Raw genomic sequence first — 21021 nt, 5'->3', positions numbered from 1 at the left:
TAAGGCCATTGGCATTTTCAGCACTTTGATTATATTTTAATTTACATCCAGTCACATTATCCCACATGAATAGATCCATTTTGATAATTACTTCTCAGGAGAGTGGAGGGTGGGAATGAAGTAACACAAGGTACATATGTGCATATTTAATGTGAACAATTTAATGAACTTGGAGATAAGTATATACACCCTGAGGCCATCAGCAGAGACTTTATAATGAGCACAACCATCCTCTTTTCTACATGAACAGGATTGAGAAATCCATATATAGTGTCTGTAAAACTTTACCTCTCTCCTGGGTCAGTGGTAAGTGAAAATACCTTGCCATTCAACTGTCACCCAAATTCTTACTTAACATTGTTATTATGTAATGCCTACCATAGAGGATTGGTCTTGAAAGTCTTGGGCTTTTTAAGAACATGAAGTCCTATAAAACTATGTTTTGTTTCTGTTCTCACTTAGAATTCCTTCTCCATGTTGTTTTGTCTGTAAACATTCATACATAGCTTCACCTGGTGCAGATTCATAACTCTGCCTTACTGCATAAACAGCATAAGGCAACTATGTATCAGGTTATTATGGAGACTTACACCATAAATTTCATCAGCTTATTTATACATCGAGCTTAAAAGGAGTCAGTGATCTCCTAAGCACAGGACACATGGCACTGTAGATTTTTCATGTGGCTTGAGAGGCTTACATGTTTTCAATGGGACCAAGACTCTCAGATTAACCCCTTAAGTGAAGGGATGGATCTTTATGTGAAGTTAACCATTATCAGGAATTTGCTCCCTTTTGGCATTTACATAATTATTTTATTTTTTAATTATTTTATTTATATCCCAAATCTTGCCCCCCCCCAAAGTTCTTCGACCCATCCCCCTCCCCCTTGAGGGAGAGGAATTTGCTTTTAAAGGAGCAGGAAACTACTGATAGCCCCTGCTAAGGCACAAAGGTCACCAGTATTTGAGTTAAGAAAGCTGTCTCATTGACTCTTTCCATTTCTCCCCACAGTTCTCTGCAGCTGGAAGCTCAGATCTCACCTGTGGGTCAGGATGGAACATTCTGATCAGCTGGGTTTCAGCCTAGAAGATGTCCTGAAAAAGCTGGACAAGACTGAGTTGAGCAATTTCAAGAGGACATTACAGAACTGTTCTCTCCCAGAGGCAATGAAACAGATCCCGAAGCTGACAATAGACCTAGCCAATGGGACTCAGCTAGCAACAATTCTCACAGACTATTGCCCCAGCGACTGGGTAAAGAGAGTCACGGTCGGGATCTTAGAGGAAATAAACCGTGCAGATCTAACTGAGTTAGTAAGGAAGCATGTCGAAGGTGAGCAAAAACCACTTCATACTGTGTCCTAGAAAAGAGGAACCGTCTTAAGGGTTTTGGATATGTAGAAATGTCACACATGATGGGTGGCACCTGTCATTTCAGTGTGAGGGAAGGTGAGGCAAGAGGATTGTTTTGAATTGTAGACCAGCCTAGGCTATATGGTAAGTCGCTGTCTCAGAAATAAAAAGGCTGAGGAGATAAGTGTCTACCAGGAAAACATGAATACCTGAGTCTGATCCCCAGGCTCATATCATTTTTAAAAGCCAAGCATTATAGTACACATGTAACCACAACACTAGAGATGTGGTGGAGAGAAGAGGACCCTGGAGCTCTCTGGCCAGCCAGCCTAGACTACTTCCTGCTGAGCTCCTTCCTGGCCAATGAGAGATTCTGCCTCAGAAACTAAGGTGTATGGTGCTACCCATTGCACTCATGCGAGCATCCTGAGGATTTGTTGTAGCATTCTGAGCATCTCTGGTCCCCTCGTGCCACTTCCAAATTCCCATAGCCATCAGCTGCACAGTACCTCCTCGACTTGCAACTTTCAAATGTCTGTAGGTGGGGCCAGTTGTCCACAATGAAACGAAATCTCCTGGAACTGAGACCCTTTGTTTTATGCTTCTTCTTGAAGATATCCTAAAAACTTTAGGCACACTGACATCTAGGATGTTTAATTGGGGATAAATAATAAAATATTAATTAGTGTAGGGCTTCATATAGGCGTGGGAATGGAGAACTTACAGCTCGTCCATGTACAAGATGAAAGTAGAGAAAGAGCAAGACTGGGCCTGATGCTGATTTTGGAACCTCAAAACCCACCCACCCCCCAGTGACACATCTCCTTCAAAGAGACCACACTTCCTAATCCTTTCTAAACAGTCTACCAACTGGTAACCAAATGTTCAGTACATTGAGTATACAGGGGCCATTCACAGTCAGATCACCATACATATCCCTTTTCTAGAATCTGATTTCAGAGCCAGACAAGAGCCCCCTCCTGTGGAGCCAGCCTCATATGCACTCAGAAAACAACTTGTTACCCAGAGTGAGTCAAGCCAGAGTGAAAGACAGTTGGAATGCAAGTATGGAATCATGCAAATTTCTTCTACCTTTTTCCTTTTCAGAAGCAGCATCAAACATACCTGAGGAAAAGGTTTCTTATAAAAAAAGTAAGTTCCTTGTGGATAATTTTTATTCATGGGAGATTTGAATACCTTATAATTCCATATATATATATATATATATATATATATATATATATATATATATACATATATACATATATATTTTTTTTCTGTGTTTAAACACTAAAGGACATGAAAAGATGGTCCCTAAGGTCTGGTCTGTCTTACAGTGAGCACTGGGTAGTGTGATAAGATAAACTCAGCAAGTTACTACCTAACAGGAGTCAGCAGGTACATATGAAGTTGTGGAGAAGTGAGCTGTTCCTTATCCAGGGACGTGGGCTGGGACTTGGCTTTCCTTTTTCCTTGTTCGTTTTATTTAAAAACTTTACATATATAATGCACTTTGATTGTATCCACCATATTCCAGGCCCTGCAGTTTATATACCCTCCATTTTCCACCCTAAACTTTTTTATTTCTTTTTTTTCTTTTTTTTTTTTTTTTTTACTTATTCATGTATATCCCACTCACTGACCCCCCTCCTGGTCACCCCTTCTCATAATCACTCCTCCTCCCCTTCTCTTCTGAAGGGGTGGAGCCCCCTCCCCCCCCCCCCCGGTATCTCTACACCCTAGCACCTCAAGTCTCAGCGAAGTTAGGTGCTTCCTCTTCCACTGAGTCCAGACAAAGCAGCCCAACTAGAAGAACATAGCCCACAGACAGGCACAGCTTTTGGGACAGCCCCAGGTCCAGTTGTCCGGAATTCACATGAAGACCAAGCTGCACATTTACTACATATGTACAGGGAGACCTAAGTCCAGCCTGTGTGTTCTCTTTGTTTTGTGTTTTGGTCTCTGAGAGACCCAAGGATCCAAACCTCTGTTGGTCTTCCTGTGGAGTTTCTATCCCCTTAGGGGTTGCAATCCTTTCTCCCATTCTTCCATATGAGTTCCTAAGCTTCGTCTACTTTTTGGCTGTGGTGTCTGCATCTGTCTGAGTCAGCTGCTGGTTGGAGCCTCTCGGGACAGCCATGCTATTCTCCAGTCTGCAAGCATAACAGTGCACTCTGAACTTCACATAATCTTTTTTTTTTACAACCCTTTGAGTCATCTAACTGTATAAGTAGGGGGTTGGAACTGTCTACTGGAGCATGAGTATCCTCTCAGGGTTGCATCTCGGTATTGTTTTGATTTTTACATGCCACTCTCACAAAGTCCCTCTCCCATTTGCCCTCCCCTTCTCCTCTGAGAGTGTGGCCCACCCCCTGGGTAGCCCCTGACCCTGGCATATCAAGTGTCTGCAGGTTTAGGCACTTAACTGGTAAGTTTAACTAGCAGTGCTTAAAGGAGCATCGATGAGGGTCTATTTACAGAAACATAGGCACCTTGCCAGTAGATACGTCACTGAAGAAATAGTGTTTCCTCCAGATACAATATTGATGGGACCAGTCTTATGCAGTTAACCACATATGCTAAGAGTTCAATAGTACAGCATCCTTGTCATGCCTGGAGCACAGCATTCTCCTCCTCTCTGGATCTTACATTCCATCCCCTCTTCTACAATGTTCCCTGAACCTTGGAAGAAGTTATAATGGGTGTCCATTTAAGGCGAAGCATCTTTCAATAGTTATATATATATATAACTATATATTATATATATAGTTATATATATATATAACTATATATAATATATATTATAATATATATAATTATAATATATATAATTATATAATATATATAATTATATTATATATATAATTATAATATATAATATATATAATAATATATAATATATAATATATATATTATATATATATATATTATATATATATATAATATAATATATATAGTTATATATATATATATATTATATATCTGCTGTTCATGACCACTCACTGACAAAATCTGATCTAGACCAAAGATCAGTAATATATATAAACAACATGACCACTCACTGACAAAATCTGATCTAGACCAAAGATCAATAAGCTATAGGAGCCTGCCAAAGACAGACCCTATCATCTGTATTTCTAAAGTCCACAAGCTTAGAGTCCTTTTTAGAATGTTTACATTTTCATTTTATATATATATATATATATATATGAGAACAACATGCATGTACATGACATGCATATGGAGGAACACATGGAGGTCAGAGGTCAACTTGTTGGTATCGGTTCTAAATTTTCCATTGTCCACCATGTGGCTACTGTATCCTGCTGTGGCCATCAGACTTGGTAGCAGATACCGTTACCTGCTCATCTATCTCACCATCCCAATTTTTGTATTTCTAAGTGGTAGAATACAAAGGGAAACATTGCACGAAACCATGTGAGGTTTGAACTTCATTGTCAGTAACAAGCTTTCATATGGTACTTCTTAACTTATGTTTCACTTCATTGAGACAGGTTCTCACCATGTAGCTCAGGCTGACTCTGAACTGAAAATCCTCCTATCACAGCTTCCCCAGTGCTGCCATTATGGCTCTGTGCCTCTGTGCCTGGTCATCAAACAGGTTTTATAGGAATACAGATGCCTATTTGCTTTTATTACCTGTGGCTGCTTTACCACAGAATTGGAAATGTACAGGCAAAGGCATATGGGTTGAAAAGCAGAAACTATTTACTGTCTGGCCCTTTAAATGAACAATAATTGACCCTGGCCGTCTTAGTTTCTTTTCTTGTGGCTGGGATAAAATATCTTGACAATGGTAACTTAAGGGAGAAAGGGTTTGTTGGGGCTCATAATTCCAGGTTACAGTCCATCATGGAAGAGAAGTTATAAAGGCAGGAACCTGAAGGAACTGGTCACATTGCACCCACAGTCAAGAGCAGACACCAGTCTGGGGCAATCGCTCAGCACTTTAGAGCGTTTCCAGAGGACCTGAGTTGGGTTTCCCCAGCAACTCACAATTTCCTGTAATTCAAGCTCCCAAGAGTCTCATGCCCTCTTCTGGACTCCTGGAGCACATGAATACATGTGAAACATGCTCACACAAATACACAGACATACACATAAATGGAGTAAAAGGGTAAAAGAAAGAGACCAATGAATTAACGCATGCATGCCAGGGCTCGGCTTAGTCTCCCCATTTTATACAGTCCAGAATTCGCTGCTCAGGGAAGCATCACACCACAATTAGGATGGGTCCTCTCCGTATCAGTTAACCAGAATCAAAACGCTCCCTCAAAGACAATCTCAGAGACTTTTAATCTAGAAGATCCCTCATAGATTGGCCAGGGAAGTTCCTCTGTGTTAAGTTGACAACATTAGCTATCACGAGGATTTAGGGTACCAATTTTTTTCCCAATTTTCTCTTCTTGATATTGCTGATGTAGCATAAAGTATTACTTGGGCTCTAAGCAGCAGTCACCGAAAGATACTTTATAAGGTCCCACGACCATTCAACTGCTTTTAGGGATGTGTTAATGGATCTTATGATACCAGTTGATAGTCTATCAGATCTGAAATTTTACAAGAGTTTAAGGAATTGTACCTGCTACAAGTTAGATGGTTAACTGGACATTCTGAGTGAACAATCACCAGATGATAAATTTGTTAGATATTTAGTTGACAAAGTTTGAGTTTACTCAAGGTATGCAATGCCATGATGGATTAATAAACAAATACCCCTGTAATGGTTATATCCATGTTAAGCTATACATCACCACCCACATTTGAACCCAAGAACTTATTCATAAGAGAAATAAGTCTGTTTCTTTTTTTTTTTTTTTTTTAAGTCTTCTTGAATAGACCAGTACCTCAAACTTGGAATCCTTCTACTTCCACCTTACAAGTTCTGGATTTCTAAGCATGTATTATCATGCTTGATTTGAGTTTGGCTCTTTAAGATTTCACATCTGAGATCCTATGGTGTCTGCCTTTCTCTGCCTGACTCCTTTCACTTAGTATAATTTTATTTTTTTATTTAATTTTATTTTGTGTGTGTGTGTGTGTGTGTGTGTGTATGTGTGTGTGTGTTCAGAGATGAGCACTCTCATCTGTGGCTATATGTGTGTACCCCCATGCACCTGGAAACCAGAGAAGGATACAGGGCACTCTCTGCCTTATTCCCTTGAGATATAATCTCTTACTAAGCTTGGAGCTAGGAACCTATGAACTAGCAAGCTGCACTAGCCCTCTTGTCTCTGTCTCCCACTATACTGGGGTTACAAGTGTTCATTGCCAAGGCCAGGTGGATGCAGGAGGTTTGAACTCTGTTCTTCATGCTTGCACAACAAGCATTCTTACCCATTAACTTACCTCCCCCATCTTTTTAAAAAACTTTTCATTGTTTTATTCACCCCATTTCAGAGAGCCTAATGTTCAGACTTGCTTGCTGACTGACCATTTTCTTAGCATATGTGCAATTATATGTGCCGTTCCCTGGTTACAGTCAACCTGGTTTCTAATTAAGCAGTTCTCTCCTGAAATCTTACTGATGAAAGATTTCACAGGGCAATTCTCCCTGAATTTCAGATGCTTTTAACCAATTACCTCCTGGATATTTTTCCAAAAGTTCTCTAGATTCTACTCTTCAACTTTTTTTTTTTTTTGGGGGGGGGGGGGAGGGTGCGGTTACATGTGTGTGTTGCATATTGTGTGTTGTATGTGCTTACTGTGTTGGGTGGGCTCATGTGTGCATACTTGTGTATTCATGAGCACACACACTCGTGCTCGTGTGTGTGTGTACATGTGTGTATGTGTGTACATGCACATGCATGCATTCATGTGTGTGTTCTTGTGACTTCAGGCTTGTGCATGCCAAAGCTACATCTGGAGATAAAAGGACAACATCAGGCATTCAATCTTTCCTTTCACCTTGTTCTAGGTAGAGTTCTTCTGGTCTTTGCCACTGTGCTCCAGGATAGGTAAATCATTAACTCCCAGGGATTCTCCTGTCTCCACCTCTCTTTCACCATAAGAGCACTGGGGTTCCAGATGTTCACTACTGTATCCAGATCTCTGTGAGCTTCTCAGTATCCAAGCTGAGACCCTAACACCTGGTCAACAAATATTCTACCCATCTACCTTTCTCTCCAACTTCATAACTAATCCATTGATGATGCAGTGTTTAGCTTCAGATCCTTCTTTAATTGAGATACTACCCTCTTCCTGTGGTTATTCATTCCAGACTCCAGGAAGTTCCAGGCTTGCTAGTGCTTTTAGGGATGACCTTGTATAATTTCTCTTCCCCATACCACAGAACATCACATGCTGTGTGACACTTTGGTTAATGGTGGGTCACAGGATGGTGGTTCCATAAGATTATGATGAGACTGAAAAGTCGCACCATATGATGCCAAAGACATTTTAGCCTAGCAGTGCACAAAGTATCTCATGTTAGGGATGGTTCTGGCATAAGTAGACCTATCATACTACCAATAGAACTAAAGTATAAAATATATAGTTTTATAGTACCATGGCACTGGTAATTAATTTATCATACTATTCATTTTATTCATACAGTATATGCCTTCTAACTAGAAAGGGATCTGTATGCATACAAGCCCATGTGTACAGAGGTGTGCATGTGGAGCAGTGTGTGGTTTTAATCAGATGAATGCCCAATTATGCATAGGCATCATATGGTAAATAGGGAATTCTTCCTAAAAGCTAATAAAGGACAAAGTTTTGCCTTCCTGCGCAGGTACCGGAAACCAGTTCAGACCAAATCAGTGTTTTTATCTTCATACCCAGATACATTGGGAATATACATGAATAGAAACTACATGAATTTGATTATTACCAAGAATAGGGAAGCTGTTTGTTCAAATGTGGACTTGCTAGCCTTCCAAGTACATAATTACAGAGGGTAGTATGCATAATCCGAAAGTAAATGGGGTTCTCAAGCCACTAGCCTGTCTCCTAGGCTTGCCTGCTTCTGTTTTACTAGAAGCATCCTTGAATGTCGCATGTAGAACTACATCTCTTGATTCTATCAAGAGGCCATGTTATCTGAATGGTTTGTGTTGCGTATAGTTTTATAAAACCATGCCACTGCCTTGCCCAGAAGCCGCCGAGCTACCAGCCCCTCCCAACTCCCTTTTGTTCCACCTGGCTTAGCTCTGGGATCTCAACAAGCCCTAACCCGGCTTCCTTTTGAATCCTCGGATTAAAAAAACACACAGACAGCTTAGTTACCTTAACTTGCCTGCTAAGCACAATTGCTGGGCACAAATACCTCTCCCCCGAAACGACATGCCCTTACCAATTTATTATCTTCATCTCCTCCACATCCTTAGCCACCTGCCCATAGTGGACACCGCAGCCTCTAGCTCTCCCCAGGCCTTACATAATTGCAATGTCCTTTTTTTCTCTAAGGCAAGGCAGGAAAGCCCTCTCTCTTTACCCGCGGCTCCTTTTCCTCTTGGGACCCAGAAATCCCACCTGTACCTTCCGCCCAGCAATTGGCTCCCAGCCTTTTTTTACTGACAAATCAAGAACCAATTAGGGAACTAGACCTTAGTGTCAGAACCTCCCCTTACAGCTTGCGCCTCCAAGACTCAAGTAAGAGCATTTGTGGCGTCCCTGATACCACAGAACAACCTAATGATGAATTTCTCCAAATGAATCCCTCTCGCTGAGCAACGTATGAATGCAATCTAAGCACTGTTGGAATTCCCTTACTAGAAAGGAAATGTAATTCTAAGGTCAAAAGCTGATACCGGTTCATTTATATGGCCAGTGTCTCCTTAGCCTTCTCTTTCCATAATCGAGGTATAAAATGCTGAGCTCATTGGTTGAGCTTGTGCTCTGTCTGAGCCCTACCCTCTCAGGATCCTGGACTCATACAGTGGCAAATGAAAGATGTCTCTCTTTCAGGAGAACCCTTGGAGACAGAGACACTTCCTTCCCTATGGAACTTCATTCAAGGAGCTGAAAAGCCAGGTTAGTTTTACAATATTCACTGTTACTGTGAGCTAAGCAAAGCCCACCTCCTTCCACACTTCTTCTGAAAACTACAATCTTTCTCCTGCTTTTTCTACCGTTTTATTTTGATAATGTCATAATGCACACTGTTCCTACATCATATCACACCAGCCCATCCCTCTCCCCTTCAAACTTCTCTCTCTCTCTCTCTCTCTCTCTCTCTCTCTCTCTCTCTCTCTCTCTCTCTCTTTCTCTCTCTCTCTCCCTCTCCTCTTTCCTCTTTCCTCCTCGTCTCTCCTCTCTCTAGTTCATAATCTTTGTTAATTTTAATATCCCCCAGTTCAAAATCAAACAATTATTCATTTTTATTTTATTTTTTATTCTTCTCTCATATAATCCCAGCTGCAGCATTCCCTCCCTACACTCAGCCCAGTTCCACCCTAGTTCCCGTTTCCCTCAAATCCCACAAACACCCCAATCTAAATAACCACAGTATGTATGCAGAGGACCCAGTACAGACCCCTGCAGGCTCTGTGAGCTTCTATGAGGACTACTTAGATGATTCTGTGGCCCATGTTTTCCAGGTGTCCTTGACCCCAGGCTCCTACAATTCTTTTTTTCCTATTCCATGGGGTTCACCAAGCTCTGCCTTTGGTCGTGGGTCTCTGCATCCATTCACATCAACTGCCAGAGGCAGCCTCTCTGATGTCAATTGGACTAGGCACTATTAGTTTGGGAATAATTTTATTAACTTTTTGTGGGGAGGAGGAGTTTTCCAGTCATACTTAGTCTTTTCCTAGGTCTCTGAGACATTCGGCTTCTGGCTCCTAACTATCCAGGCAGTGTCAGGGGTGGGCTTCCTCTCATGGCTTGGCCCTCATATTAGACCAATAATTGTTTGGCCATTCCCACAATCTCTGAGCCACCACTGCCTCAGCATATCTTGCTGGTAGAACAAGTGTGGTTTGGAGATTTTGTGGCTGGGTTGATGTACTGATCCCACCACTGGGAGCCCTCCCAGATTACCAAAGACGGCCAGTTCAGGCTCTGTATCTTCTATCACTAGGAGCCCTCACTATAGTAACACTCATAGATTCCAGAGAGTAAATGTCCCCTTCTTCCAGTCATCTCTCCAAGTACTCTTTCCCTCTGCCCCTCCCTCCTTGATCTGATTCCTTCCCATCCCCACCTACCCACCAACAGGACACCTGAAAAATCTATCTCCCCTTCCCAGAAAGATCTGCGTGTCTTGCCTAGAGCCCTCCTTGTTACTACTTAGACTTCTCTAGGTCTGTAGATTGTAGTGTGATCTTCCTTGACAGCTAATATCCACTTATAAGTGATGACATATCATGTTTATCTTTCTGGGCTAGGGATGTCATTTTTTGAATAGCTGAGTAACACACCATATATAAATATACCACATTTTCTTTATCCATACTTTGGTTAAGGAACATCTAGGTTGTTTCCAGTTTCTGGCTGTTATGAATAAAGCCACAATGAACATAGTTGAATAAGAATGTTGTGGTAGGATGGAGTGTCCTCTGGGTATAAGCCCAGGACTGATATAGCTGGGTCTTGAAGTAGAGGTAGTCCCGATTTTATGAGGAACCATCACATTGATCTCGGTTGAACAAGTTTGCACTCCCACCAGTAATAGTGGAATGCTTCCCTTGCTTCACATCCTCACCAACGTGAGCTATCACTTGTGTTATTGATCTTAGCCATTCTGACAGGTGTTAAGATGGAATCTCAACGTACTTTTGACTTACATTTCTCTGGTGGCTAATGATAGTGAACATTGATTTAAGTGTTTCTTGGTCACTGGAGATTCCTCTATTGAGAATCCTTTGTTTATATCTGTATTCCATTTAAATTGAATTATTTGGCTTGTTGCTGTTTAGTTTCTTGAGCTATTTACATACTTTGTATATTAGCTCCCTGTCATATGTGGGGTTGATGAAAAATATGTGCCTGTGCTGTCAGAATACTAGTTGTCTCCTATGCTGATACCCTCAGGGCTATTCTCTACTTTCCCTTCTGTCAGGTTCAATGTCAATGTCTTTGATCCATCGTTGGACATGAGTTTTAAGCAGGGTGATAAATGTGGATTTATTTGCATTCTTCTACATATGGACATCCAATTAGACCAGCACCATTTGTGGAAGATGCTTCATTTTTTTCCCCATTGTGTTCTGACTTCTTTATCAAAAATTGGGTGTTCACAGATGTGTGGATTTATGTCTGGGTTTTCAGCTGCATAGGTCACAATATCTGTTTTCATGCCAATACCATGTGGTTTTTATTATTATAGCTCTGTTAGGACAGCTTGAAATTAGTGATGATGATATCTAGATTTTTGGTTTTCATATAACGTCAAGTATTGTCCTTTCAAGACCTATAAAGAGTTGTGTTGGGATGTTGGTGGACATTGTATTGAATCTGTACATTGCTTTCGGTGGGATCGCCATTTTTACTATGTTTTACTGATCCATGAGCATGGCAAATATTTTCATCTTCTGATGCCTTCATCAATTTTTCTCTTCAAAGACTTGACATCTTTGCCATACACGCCTTTCATTTGCTTGGTTAGAGTCACCCCAAAGTAAATAATGTTTGTAGCTATTATGAAGGATGTTGTTTTTCTGATTTCTTTCTCAGTACGTTTGTCATTTGTATAAAGGAGGGCTACTGATTTTTTTTTTTTTACTTAATCTTGTATCCAGCCACTTCACTGAAGGTGTTTAACGAGCTTAAGAGTTCCCTAGTAGAATTGTGGTGTCACTTATGTTACCATATCATGTACAAACACCTTCTCTTCCAATCACAGCCTTGTAATCGCCTTTCAGTTGTCTTATCGCTCTAGCTAGAACTTCAAGTGCTATATTGAGTAGATACAGACAGGGTGGATGGCCATGTCTTGTTCCTGATTTTAGTAGAATTGCTTTGAGTTTCCCTCAATTTAATTTGATGCTGGCTATTGAGCTGCTGTAAAGTGACTTTATTATGTTTAGGTATGTCCCTTATGTTAACTGCTCTTTTCAAGACTTATTATGAAGTAGTGTTGGGTGTCGTCAAAGACTTTTTCATCATCTGGTTAGACCATCATGTGGTTTTTTTTCCTTCAGCTTGTTTATGTGGTGTATTCCATTGACTGATTTTTAAATGTTGAACTATCCCTGCATCCCTGGGATAAAGCCTACTTGGCCATAGTGGGCTATCTTCTTCATGTATGCTTACATTCAGTTTACAAGTATTTTCAATGTTTTTGCATCTATGTTCATAAGGAAAATTGTTCCACAATTCCCTTTATTTTGTTGAATATTTGTATGATTTGGGTTGAATATTTGTATGATTTGTTTCAATTTGTGGAATAATTTGAAGAGCATTGGTAGAATTCTTGGACTATAACCACCTGGCCCTGGACTGTTACAGTTTGGTTTTGGGTTTGTTTGATTTGATTGGATTGGGAGATTTTTCTTTTTGTAGTTAACTCTTTTCTTTCTTCATTTTACATCCCAATCACAGCACCTCCCCACCCCCACCACCTCCTCCCAATCCCCTTCATATGGCTACTCTCCGTATTCGCTCCTTCCCCTTTACCTCTGAGAAGGAGAAGGTGTGGTTTAAAGACACTTAATAACTACTTCTACTTTCTTAGGGCTATAGGTCTATTTAAATTCTTTATTTGCTCTTGATTTAATTTTGGTAAATGGTTTTTTTTTTTTTTTTTTAGATTTTTCGATTTTGTGGCATACAGATTTTTAAAATATGACCTGATGATTCTTTAGATTTTCCCTGTGTCTGTTATGTCCTCCTTGTCACTTCTGACTTTCATAATTTAGATATTCTCTCTCTGCCTTTTAGTTAGCTTGGATAAAGATTGTCTATCTTTTTTTTTTTTCCTCATTTCATTGATTTTTTTGTATTCTCTTGTTTTTGTTTTTGTGTTTGTTTTTGAGACAGGGTTCCTCTGTATAGCCTTGGCCGGCCTGGAACTCACTCTACAGGCCAGGCTGGCCTCAAATTCAAAGTACTTATCTAAGTCCATATCTTGAACTCTTCTCTAATAGTTTCAGAGTTTTGTATTGTCTTACTATCTTTAATAATAATATTTAATAATTTCATTAATCCTTTGAGAATTTCATATGCTTCATTTTGATCATATTCACCATTTACCCAAACTGCTCCAAGACCCACCCCATCTTCCCATCTTCCCAATACTCTGTTTTTAATCCATGGAGTCAGATTTGTACTGTCCAATTTCTTGTGGGTATGGAGCTTGCCCTAAAACATAGTCTGTCTAACCAGAGGTCACACTCTTAAAGAAAACAAGCTCTTCTTTCCGTCCCCCAGTCGCTGTCAATTGCCAATAATTCCTCAGCTAGGTTGGGACTTTGTGCCCACCCCAAGTCACCCATTTTGTCTGCCTTGACCTTACACAAGGTTTGTACATGCTGTCAGAACTGCAGCAAGTTCACATGTGCAGCTTCTCTGTCAGGTCCTGAAAATGCTTTTCTTGTCGGATATCCACTAGATCTTTCTACTGCCTCTTCTACCATGATCCCTGATCCTAGGGTAGAATGTGCCATTTCAGACATAGCACTACTCAAAATTTCAGATCTCACATTAAGGTCTCTTAAATGTTTCAGCTTTTCCCCACTTTTGCATAATACTTCTATGAACTGTACAGACCAAAAAAAATAAAATAAAAAGTTTGTTTCTAAGCATCTTGGCTTTGATTTCCTGGATCCCCAATAATGAGAAAGATTAGGACAAAAACTGAAGTTATAGATCTGTTTCTTTATGTGAGAGATACCCAACAGATGAAAAATACTATCAAATCAATCTTACAATTCTGGCATACAGAGCATTTCCTGCAATGAAGTGTGAATTTCAGAAAGCGGGGGAAAAAAAGTAGATGTGTGCCACAAGGCATAGTAAAGGAAAAAGAATAAACCATATAGATTCTCTATGCTTTCTCCAGGTGAAAGCTACCGCCCTTTGTAAAGAGACAGGCACCTTTGTGATGTAAACCCTAATTAGAGGTAAACAAAGGAGTCAGGGAGTTTTTCCTTACCCTGTTACACTCATTCATTTTCCATGGTTAGTACAAATTAATTCTCATACTGAAGAGATAGTTTGCAGCATCAAATCCTGGTCTCTTACATCATGAATGTACACAGGTCTTCATATAAATATATATTCACTTTCCTTTGGTAGGTGCCTGAGAAGTGAGATGTGTTTCTTTTTATTTTTAAATTGGATACTATATTTACATTTCAGATTTTATCCCCTTACCCCATTCCCCCCACTACCCAGGAACCTCCTATCCCATCCCCCCTCCTCATGCTTCTGAGGATGTGCCCCCACCTACCCCCCACTCACACCTCCCCACCCTCGAATTCCCCCCTCTACTCGGAGTTCAGCCTTCATGAGACCAAGGATCTCCTCTCCCACCTATGCCCAACAAGGCCATCCTCCCCTACATATACAGATGGAGTCATGGGTCCCTCCCTATGTGCTCCCAGGCTGGTGGTTTAGACCCTGGGGAGCTCTGGTTGGTTGGTATTGTTGCTCTCCTCATGGGGCCACCAACCCTTTCTGCTCCTTCAGTCTTCTCTCTAATTTCTCCATTGGGAACCCCTTGATCAGATCAGTGGTTAGCTGTGAGCATCTGCCTCTGAATATGTCAGACTCTGGCAGACCTCTAAGGAGACAGCTGTATCAGGCTCTTGTCAGCATGTACTTCCTGACATCCACATCAGTGTCTACCTTTGGTGACTGCACATGGGATGGATACCCAGGTGGAATGGTCTCCAGATGGCCCCTCCTTCAGTTTCTGTCCCACATTTTGTCTCCATATTTGCTCCCTTGAGTATTTTGTTACTCCTTCAACACTCAACTTCTTCTCCACTAACGTTTGCAAGCAGTGATAATGAGCTAACCATGGATACCATAGGGATTCATTTGCTGAGCTCTCGGGACTTGTTCTAGTCCAGTAGAGAAAACAGACAAGTTTTCAAACTAGCAAACTGCATTGACAGCTTTTTAAGTATTGACTAGTATATATTAACTATATATAATAATGATTTTAATGACATTTTCATACATATATATTTGTATCTTATTCACCCACATTACCTTTCTTGTCCTCTTTCCACTCCTACAACCTTTCCTCTTCCCAACTAGTACTCTTCCCTTTCTATCTGTGTGTGTGTGTGTGTGTGTGTGTGTGTGTGTGTGAGAGAGAGAGAGAGAGAGAGAGAGAGAGAGAGAGAGAGAGAATATTAGGGCTGCTTATACAAGCATAGACACCTTACCAGTGACCACAATGATGGAAAAAATGTACCATCCCCTATAATCACTATTGCTTATAGATTCTCACAAAGGTTTTCAGCCCTGTGAGCCACTCCTGACTATAAATCCTCAGGGGAGATGTTCTATGATGCTTTTCTGCTCTATGATAAATGCTCACTGGTTTAGTCTTGGCCAGGTTATGTGCAGGTGATCTCAGATTCTAGAGTTTAAGAATGTATAATGATAAAAATGATGCCACAGCTTAGAAAACACTACCTTTCCTTTGATCTCTATATTTTTACCTCCTATTCTTCAATATTCCCTGTGCCTTGGAGGTCATAAAGGTGCAGATTATTCAATATATTCTTACTCTTGCTGGACCAGTTACAAGTTGCTTTAGTAATAACTACTCACTATTAAAAAAAAAAAAAACATCTCTTGACTAAACTGTCATTGCTAACCTGTGAGCGCCAATTTGGGTATCAAGAAGAGGCATCTGACTTGTTAAGAGAGCTGTGTACTCTTCTTCCTCCCTATAAACTACCCATTGTACTTCCAAGCTCGCAACTTGGACAAAATTTGCAATTCTACAAATGCAGGTGGTAAACCCCCATAAACCTTAGACTGCGACAGTCTCAGAAGGAGAAAAAGTAGCTGTGATAAAAATTAGAAGGAAGTTGTCTTAGGCAACAAAGAAGATTAAGAAGATTGAGGAATACCCTCAATGTGCTTATGTGAATATATACATGTATAAAAATTTGGGGGTGTGGTGCATGTACGTGAGTGTCTGCATCTGATTTTATATCTATGTGTGTACATATGGAAGCCAAATACTGGCATTAACTGTCATCCTCTATCATTCTCTACTGTATCTTTTGAGATAAGGTTTCCCACTGAATATGGAGCTAACAGATTGGCTAGGCTGTCTATCAAACATAAGGGGACATGGTTGTCTCCACCCATCCTACCCCATAGCACTAAGGTGACAACATTTGACTTTCACATAAGTGCTAGAGACTGAACTCAGGTCTTTATGCTACTGTGGCAGACACTTTACCAACCGTTCCATCTCCCCAGCTCCTCTATGAGAATTTTAATAGATAAAAAGAGAATTGAAGCATTCTAAACAAAGAAGTTACTTTTTCATAGTAGAAAGCAATTTTCCCTAATTTTCATCTCTCTAGGCTAAAATAAGTAGGGGCTAGTGAGATGGTTGAGCAGTAAGAAATGCATGCTGTTCTTGCAAAAGACCTGAGTTTGGGTCCCAGAACCCATATCAGGCCACTCTCAACTACCTGTAACTCCACTCCAGGGAATCCAATGGCCTCCCCTGGCATCTATGGGCACTGCACTCACGTTTATACCCACACACACTCATGTGCTCATAGTTAAAGCTTTTTAAATTCTCTCTAAGTGAACTCTTATTTTAAGAGAACATTTGCATAAAAATATAAGATGTCCTCACCACATCTTGCTGAAATAAACATGAATTGAATTGAATTAGAGTTTCTCTTTAAGACCTGTGTTCTTCATTTTCCTCTCCTACTTCGTACAAGATAGTTTGTCACAATAACCAACTATGCTCTGTTTATCCCCCTCACCCCACCCCCATCATGGATGGTAAAGAGCACAAGCTAAAAAAGAAATGGAAGAATATATACACAGATAAATGGAAGAAGAATTTCTGGCCTAAATACAATAAAGAAATCTATGTGGATACCGAGAGCTACAGAACACTCCTGACACTGTGTAACCCGAGCCCAGAAATGTCATTTGCTCATACAATTGTGCTGCACGGCCCTCCAGGCTCCGGAAAAACCACGATGGCAAAAAGGCTAATGCTAGAATGGTCAGAGAGTAAGCAAGCCCAGATTTTCTCATGTGCCTTCTACATCAGCTGCAGCGAAGTCAATAATAGTAAACCTTGCACTTTTGCCCACCTCCTCTCCATGGACGACTCCTACTGGAAGGACTTGGTGATGCGGGGTCTATTCCTGGGAGAGAGATTCTTATTTGTGGTGGATGGTTTTGATGAGCTGACATTCCCAGCAGGAGCTCTAATCAGTGACGTCTGTGGTGACTGGGACACAGTGAAGCCTGTAGCGGTCTTACTGGGCAGTTTGCTGAAGAGGAAGCTAGTACCTCATGGCACAGTGCTGGTAACCACACGGACAAAGGCTTTGTATCAAATCTACCTCATGATGGATCAGCCTGTCCTAGTAGAAACTCGAGGCTTCTTGGAGCAGGAAAAGCAGGAGTACTTTCAGAAATACTTTGAAGATGAGGAGGAGGAGGAGGAGGATAACGGTGAGGGAAAAGCACTGAGAGCTCTCAAGGAAGTGAGGTGCAATGCTACTCTCTTCCAAATGGCCTCACTTCCTGCTGCATGTGGGATATTCTGCCTCTCTCTGGAGCTAGGAATGAAGAAGGAAAAAGACCTGGCTCTGACATGTAAGACCCACACCTCTATGTTCCTGAACTTCCTCTACAGAGTCTTCTCACCAGAACTCTGTGAGGGCCATCTTAACAAGCCACTCCAAATCTTATTCAAGAAAATATGTATCCTGGCTGCCAATAGTCTCTTGGAACAGGTGCCCATACTACATGAAGAAGACCTCTTGAAATTAAAATTGGACCTGAATAAATTGCATCCCGTGGTGTGCAGGTACATCCTCCTTAAGGACAGTTCCAGTGCAAAATTCATCTGCCTCGCTGTCCAGCAGCTCCTGGCTGCCATAGTATTTGTTCAGGAACTCGAGCAGGAAAGCGAGAATGTCTCTAAATATAATATACAGAATATGCTTTCGAGGGAAGCAAGATTTAAAAACCCCAACCTGTCTGGAGTGCTACCATTTGTATTTGGCCTCCTGAACAAGACTCATATTCGAGAGCTGGAGACCATGTTTGGCTGCCAAATATCAACTGGGGTCAAGAGGAAATTCCTGGAGTGTGAGTCAGAGGAAAACAAACCCTTCCTATTACTGATGAATATGCAAGAGATCTTGTCCTGTCTCTATGAATCTCAAGAGGAGGGGTTTGTAAAAGAAGCCATGGCCCTCTTTGAGGAAATCTCCTTGCATTTGAAAACCGACACGGACCTCATCCATGCTTCATTCTGCCTCAAGAACTCTCAGAACTTGAAGACAATGTCCCTGGAAATCGAAAAAGCTGTCTTCCCAGAGAATGTTGCTACACTGGAGTTCACAACTAAGAATCAAAGGTAAGAACCCTATTTTCCTTGCATGCTTCTTAATGGTACTTCTATCCTCCAACCCCTCCCTTGTGTATTTAGTAAGAAGCTGAAGTCTGTCATTCTCTGTAGGTCAGGGTAGGACATTTTGTACCTGTTCAACTTCCTTCCTGATTAATAATAAAAGTGAAAATGATGCTATAATTAAGGATGCCAGCCCAAGGGTCAAACATCTTAAGGCCTATGGTCTCCTCTCTTCTGGTGAGCAATTGTTTTATTACTTTCCATACAGCATTTTCATGCATAGTGGATTCTCCCGCCTGTACCCCTCATCTCCCTGCTCACCGTGTATGCTTAAGCCCTTTTACTCGTGGATATCCCCACTTCCACTTTTACCTCACATATGATTTTATTAAACTCGTTTATTAAGTATGTGTGTGCAAAAGTCAGAGGATAGCTTACAAAAACCAGTTTTCTCTTTGAATCCCATGTGTCCTAGACATTGAATTCATCAGACTTGGCAGCAAGCACCTTTTCCCAGGGAATCCTCTTGCCTGTCCTCACATTATATGTGCTCTGTTATTGTTTCACTTAAAGCCTTTTTTTGCTTTGTAAAATGAGATTTTATTAAATATGTTCCGCTTGAAGGCCTTAAACTGTATTGCTTTCAAATATAAAAACTCTTTGCTATGTTCACCAGTGAGATGAAACACAGCTTCTAATGAATATTCTACATGCATTGAACTAAAGCGTCACTTCTCTGAACACCATTCTCTTAAATAATCCTTAAAGCATTTTTTGTTTTACCCACTTATAGATGCTTTTCTACTTTTCCTAAGTATACAACATCATTAGCCATTATGAAAACAGAAATTAAAGGTATTTTGAGGGCCTGGAGATAGATACACCTCAGCAATAAGAGCACTTGCTGGTCTGCCAGAAGACCTGGGTTCAATTCCCAAAACCTTCATGGTGATTTACAACTGTTTATAAGTCCAGTTTCAGGGAATATAGTACCCTCTTCTACATGTACATAGGCACTCATGCAGGCAAAAACTGACACACATAAATCATAAATTTTCAAATCCATACATTCTCCCCTAACATGCCTTAACCTTGTACCTTTCTCAACCTGAAGCACTATTTCAATATCCAGTGTCTTTTTTAAATTACTATATATGAGAGAATGTTAAGTAATTGCCTGTCTGGTTTAGCTTACTTCACTTTATGTAATGTCCTCTGCGTTGCTGCAAAAGACTAAATATTATTAAGGAAGTGGGCTTCAGGCGGGAAGCTGACATTAGGCTAGAACAAAGAAGGAATTTCAGGCAGGAATCTAAATTTTAGGCTAGAACAAAGAAGTAGGCTTCAGCCATGAAAATGACCTTGGGCTAGGACAGGTAGATCCCTGGAAGCTTAAATGCCTACTGGCCTCGCCTCCTTGGTGCAATTAAAAACCAATGAGAGATTCTGCCTCAAGCAAAAGGTGGAAGGTGCTAGAAGATTCACAAGGGCATGCAAGCACACATGAATACATGTAGAAATAAAAATTAGCCTCTTTGTTTTTGTAGGTCCCGGGATGAACAACGCATGCTAACTTTCTGGACAGACTTTTGTGACACATTTAATTCAAATGAGAAACTGGTCTTTCTAGACATCCACAAAAGCTTCCTCAGCAACTCCTTGGTGGAGATTCTTCGTGAAAAGCTGCTCTCTGCTTCCTGTTGTCTCCAGAAAGTGGTGTAAGTAGGAGCTGATCTCCAGAGGAGAGATCCCCTACCATACAACAAAAGTGCTCACGATTATAGAGTACTAGAAAAAAATCCTCAAACTCATATCCCAGACTCAAACGAGGTATCTAAGACACAGGGAATTTAGATAGCCTACCATTAAGTTTATCTAAAGAAGAATCACATAATAACTTCAGTATAATGCAAGATACGGTTTTGATGTCCACAAATACCATAAGAAAAATCAAGATCCCTAAGCAGTTTGAGTCCTACTATGGCAACCACTGGGCTCTAACAGAGTCCCCAACCTCTGTGAGAACTTGAATGATGTATTTGTTGGAGGGAGGAAGGTTGGTCTACATAATGTAGAATGATGAGCAGTGTCCCTCCATGACCTCCACATAGTAGATATTAACAGCATTTTCTGCCTTCAGTCATAAGATACTTCAGTGTCTACAGGTATCCA

The 21021-nt window shown here is 40.8% G+C and overlaps 1 protein-coding gene across 1 annotated transcript in view; it reads left to right on the top strand.

Moving 5' to 3' along the window:
* The first annotated feature begins 1018 nt into the window (after positions 1-1018).
* Positions 1019-21021, top strand: part of LOC143440851 (NACHT, LRR and PYD domains-containing protein 2-like) — a 42577-nt gene continuing 22574 nt past the window's right edge. The window contains exons 1-5 of the mRNA XM_076927721.1: positions 1019-1335; positions 2463-2507; positions 9288-9353; positions 17262-18855; positions 20397-20567. Of these exons, the coding sequence (XP_076783836.1) occupies positions 1056-1335; positions 2463-2507; positions 9288-9353; positions 17262-18855; positions 20397-20567 (2156 nt within the window). The 5' untranslated portion in view covers positions 1019-1055. The remainder of the gene's footprint in view (positions 1336-2462; positions 2508-9287; positions 9354-17261; positions 18856-20396; positions 20568-21021) is intronic.

The sequence above is a fragment of the Arvicanthis niloticus genome, chromosome 30 (assembly GCF_011762505.2).
Source record: "Arvicanthis niloticus isolate mArvNil1 chromosome 30, mArvNil1.pat.X, whole genome shotgun sequence".
In the NCBI taxonomy this organism is placed as follows: Eukaryota; Metazoa; Chordata; class Mammalia; order Rodentia; family Muridae; genus Arvicanthis; species Arvicanthis niloticus.
This window is presented reverse-complemented; position numbering and strand designations above follow the sequence as displayed.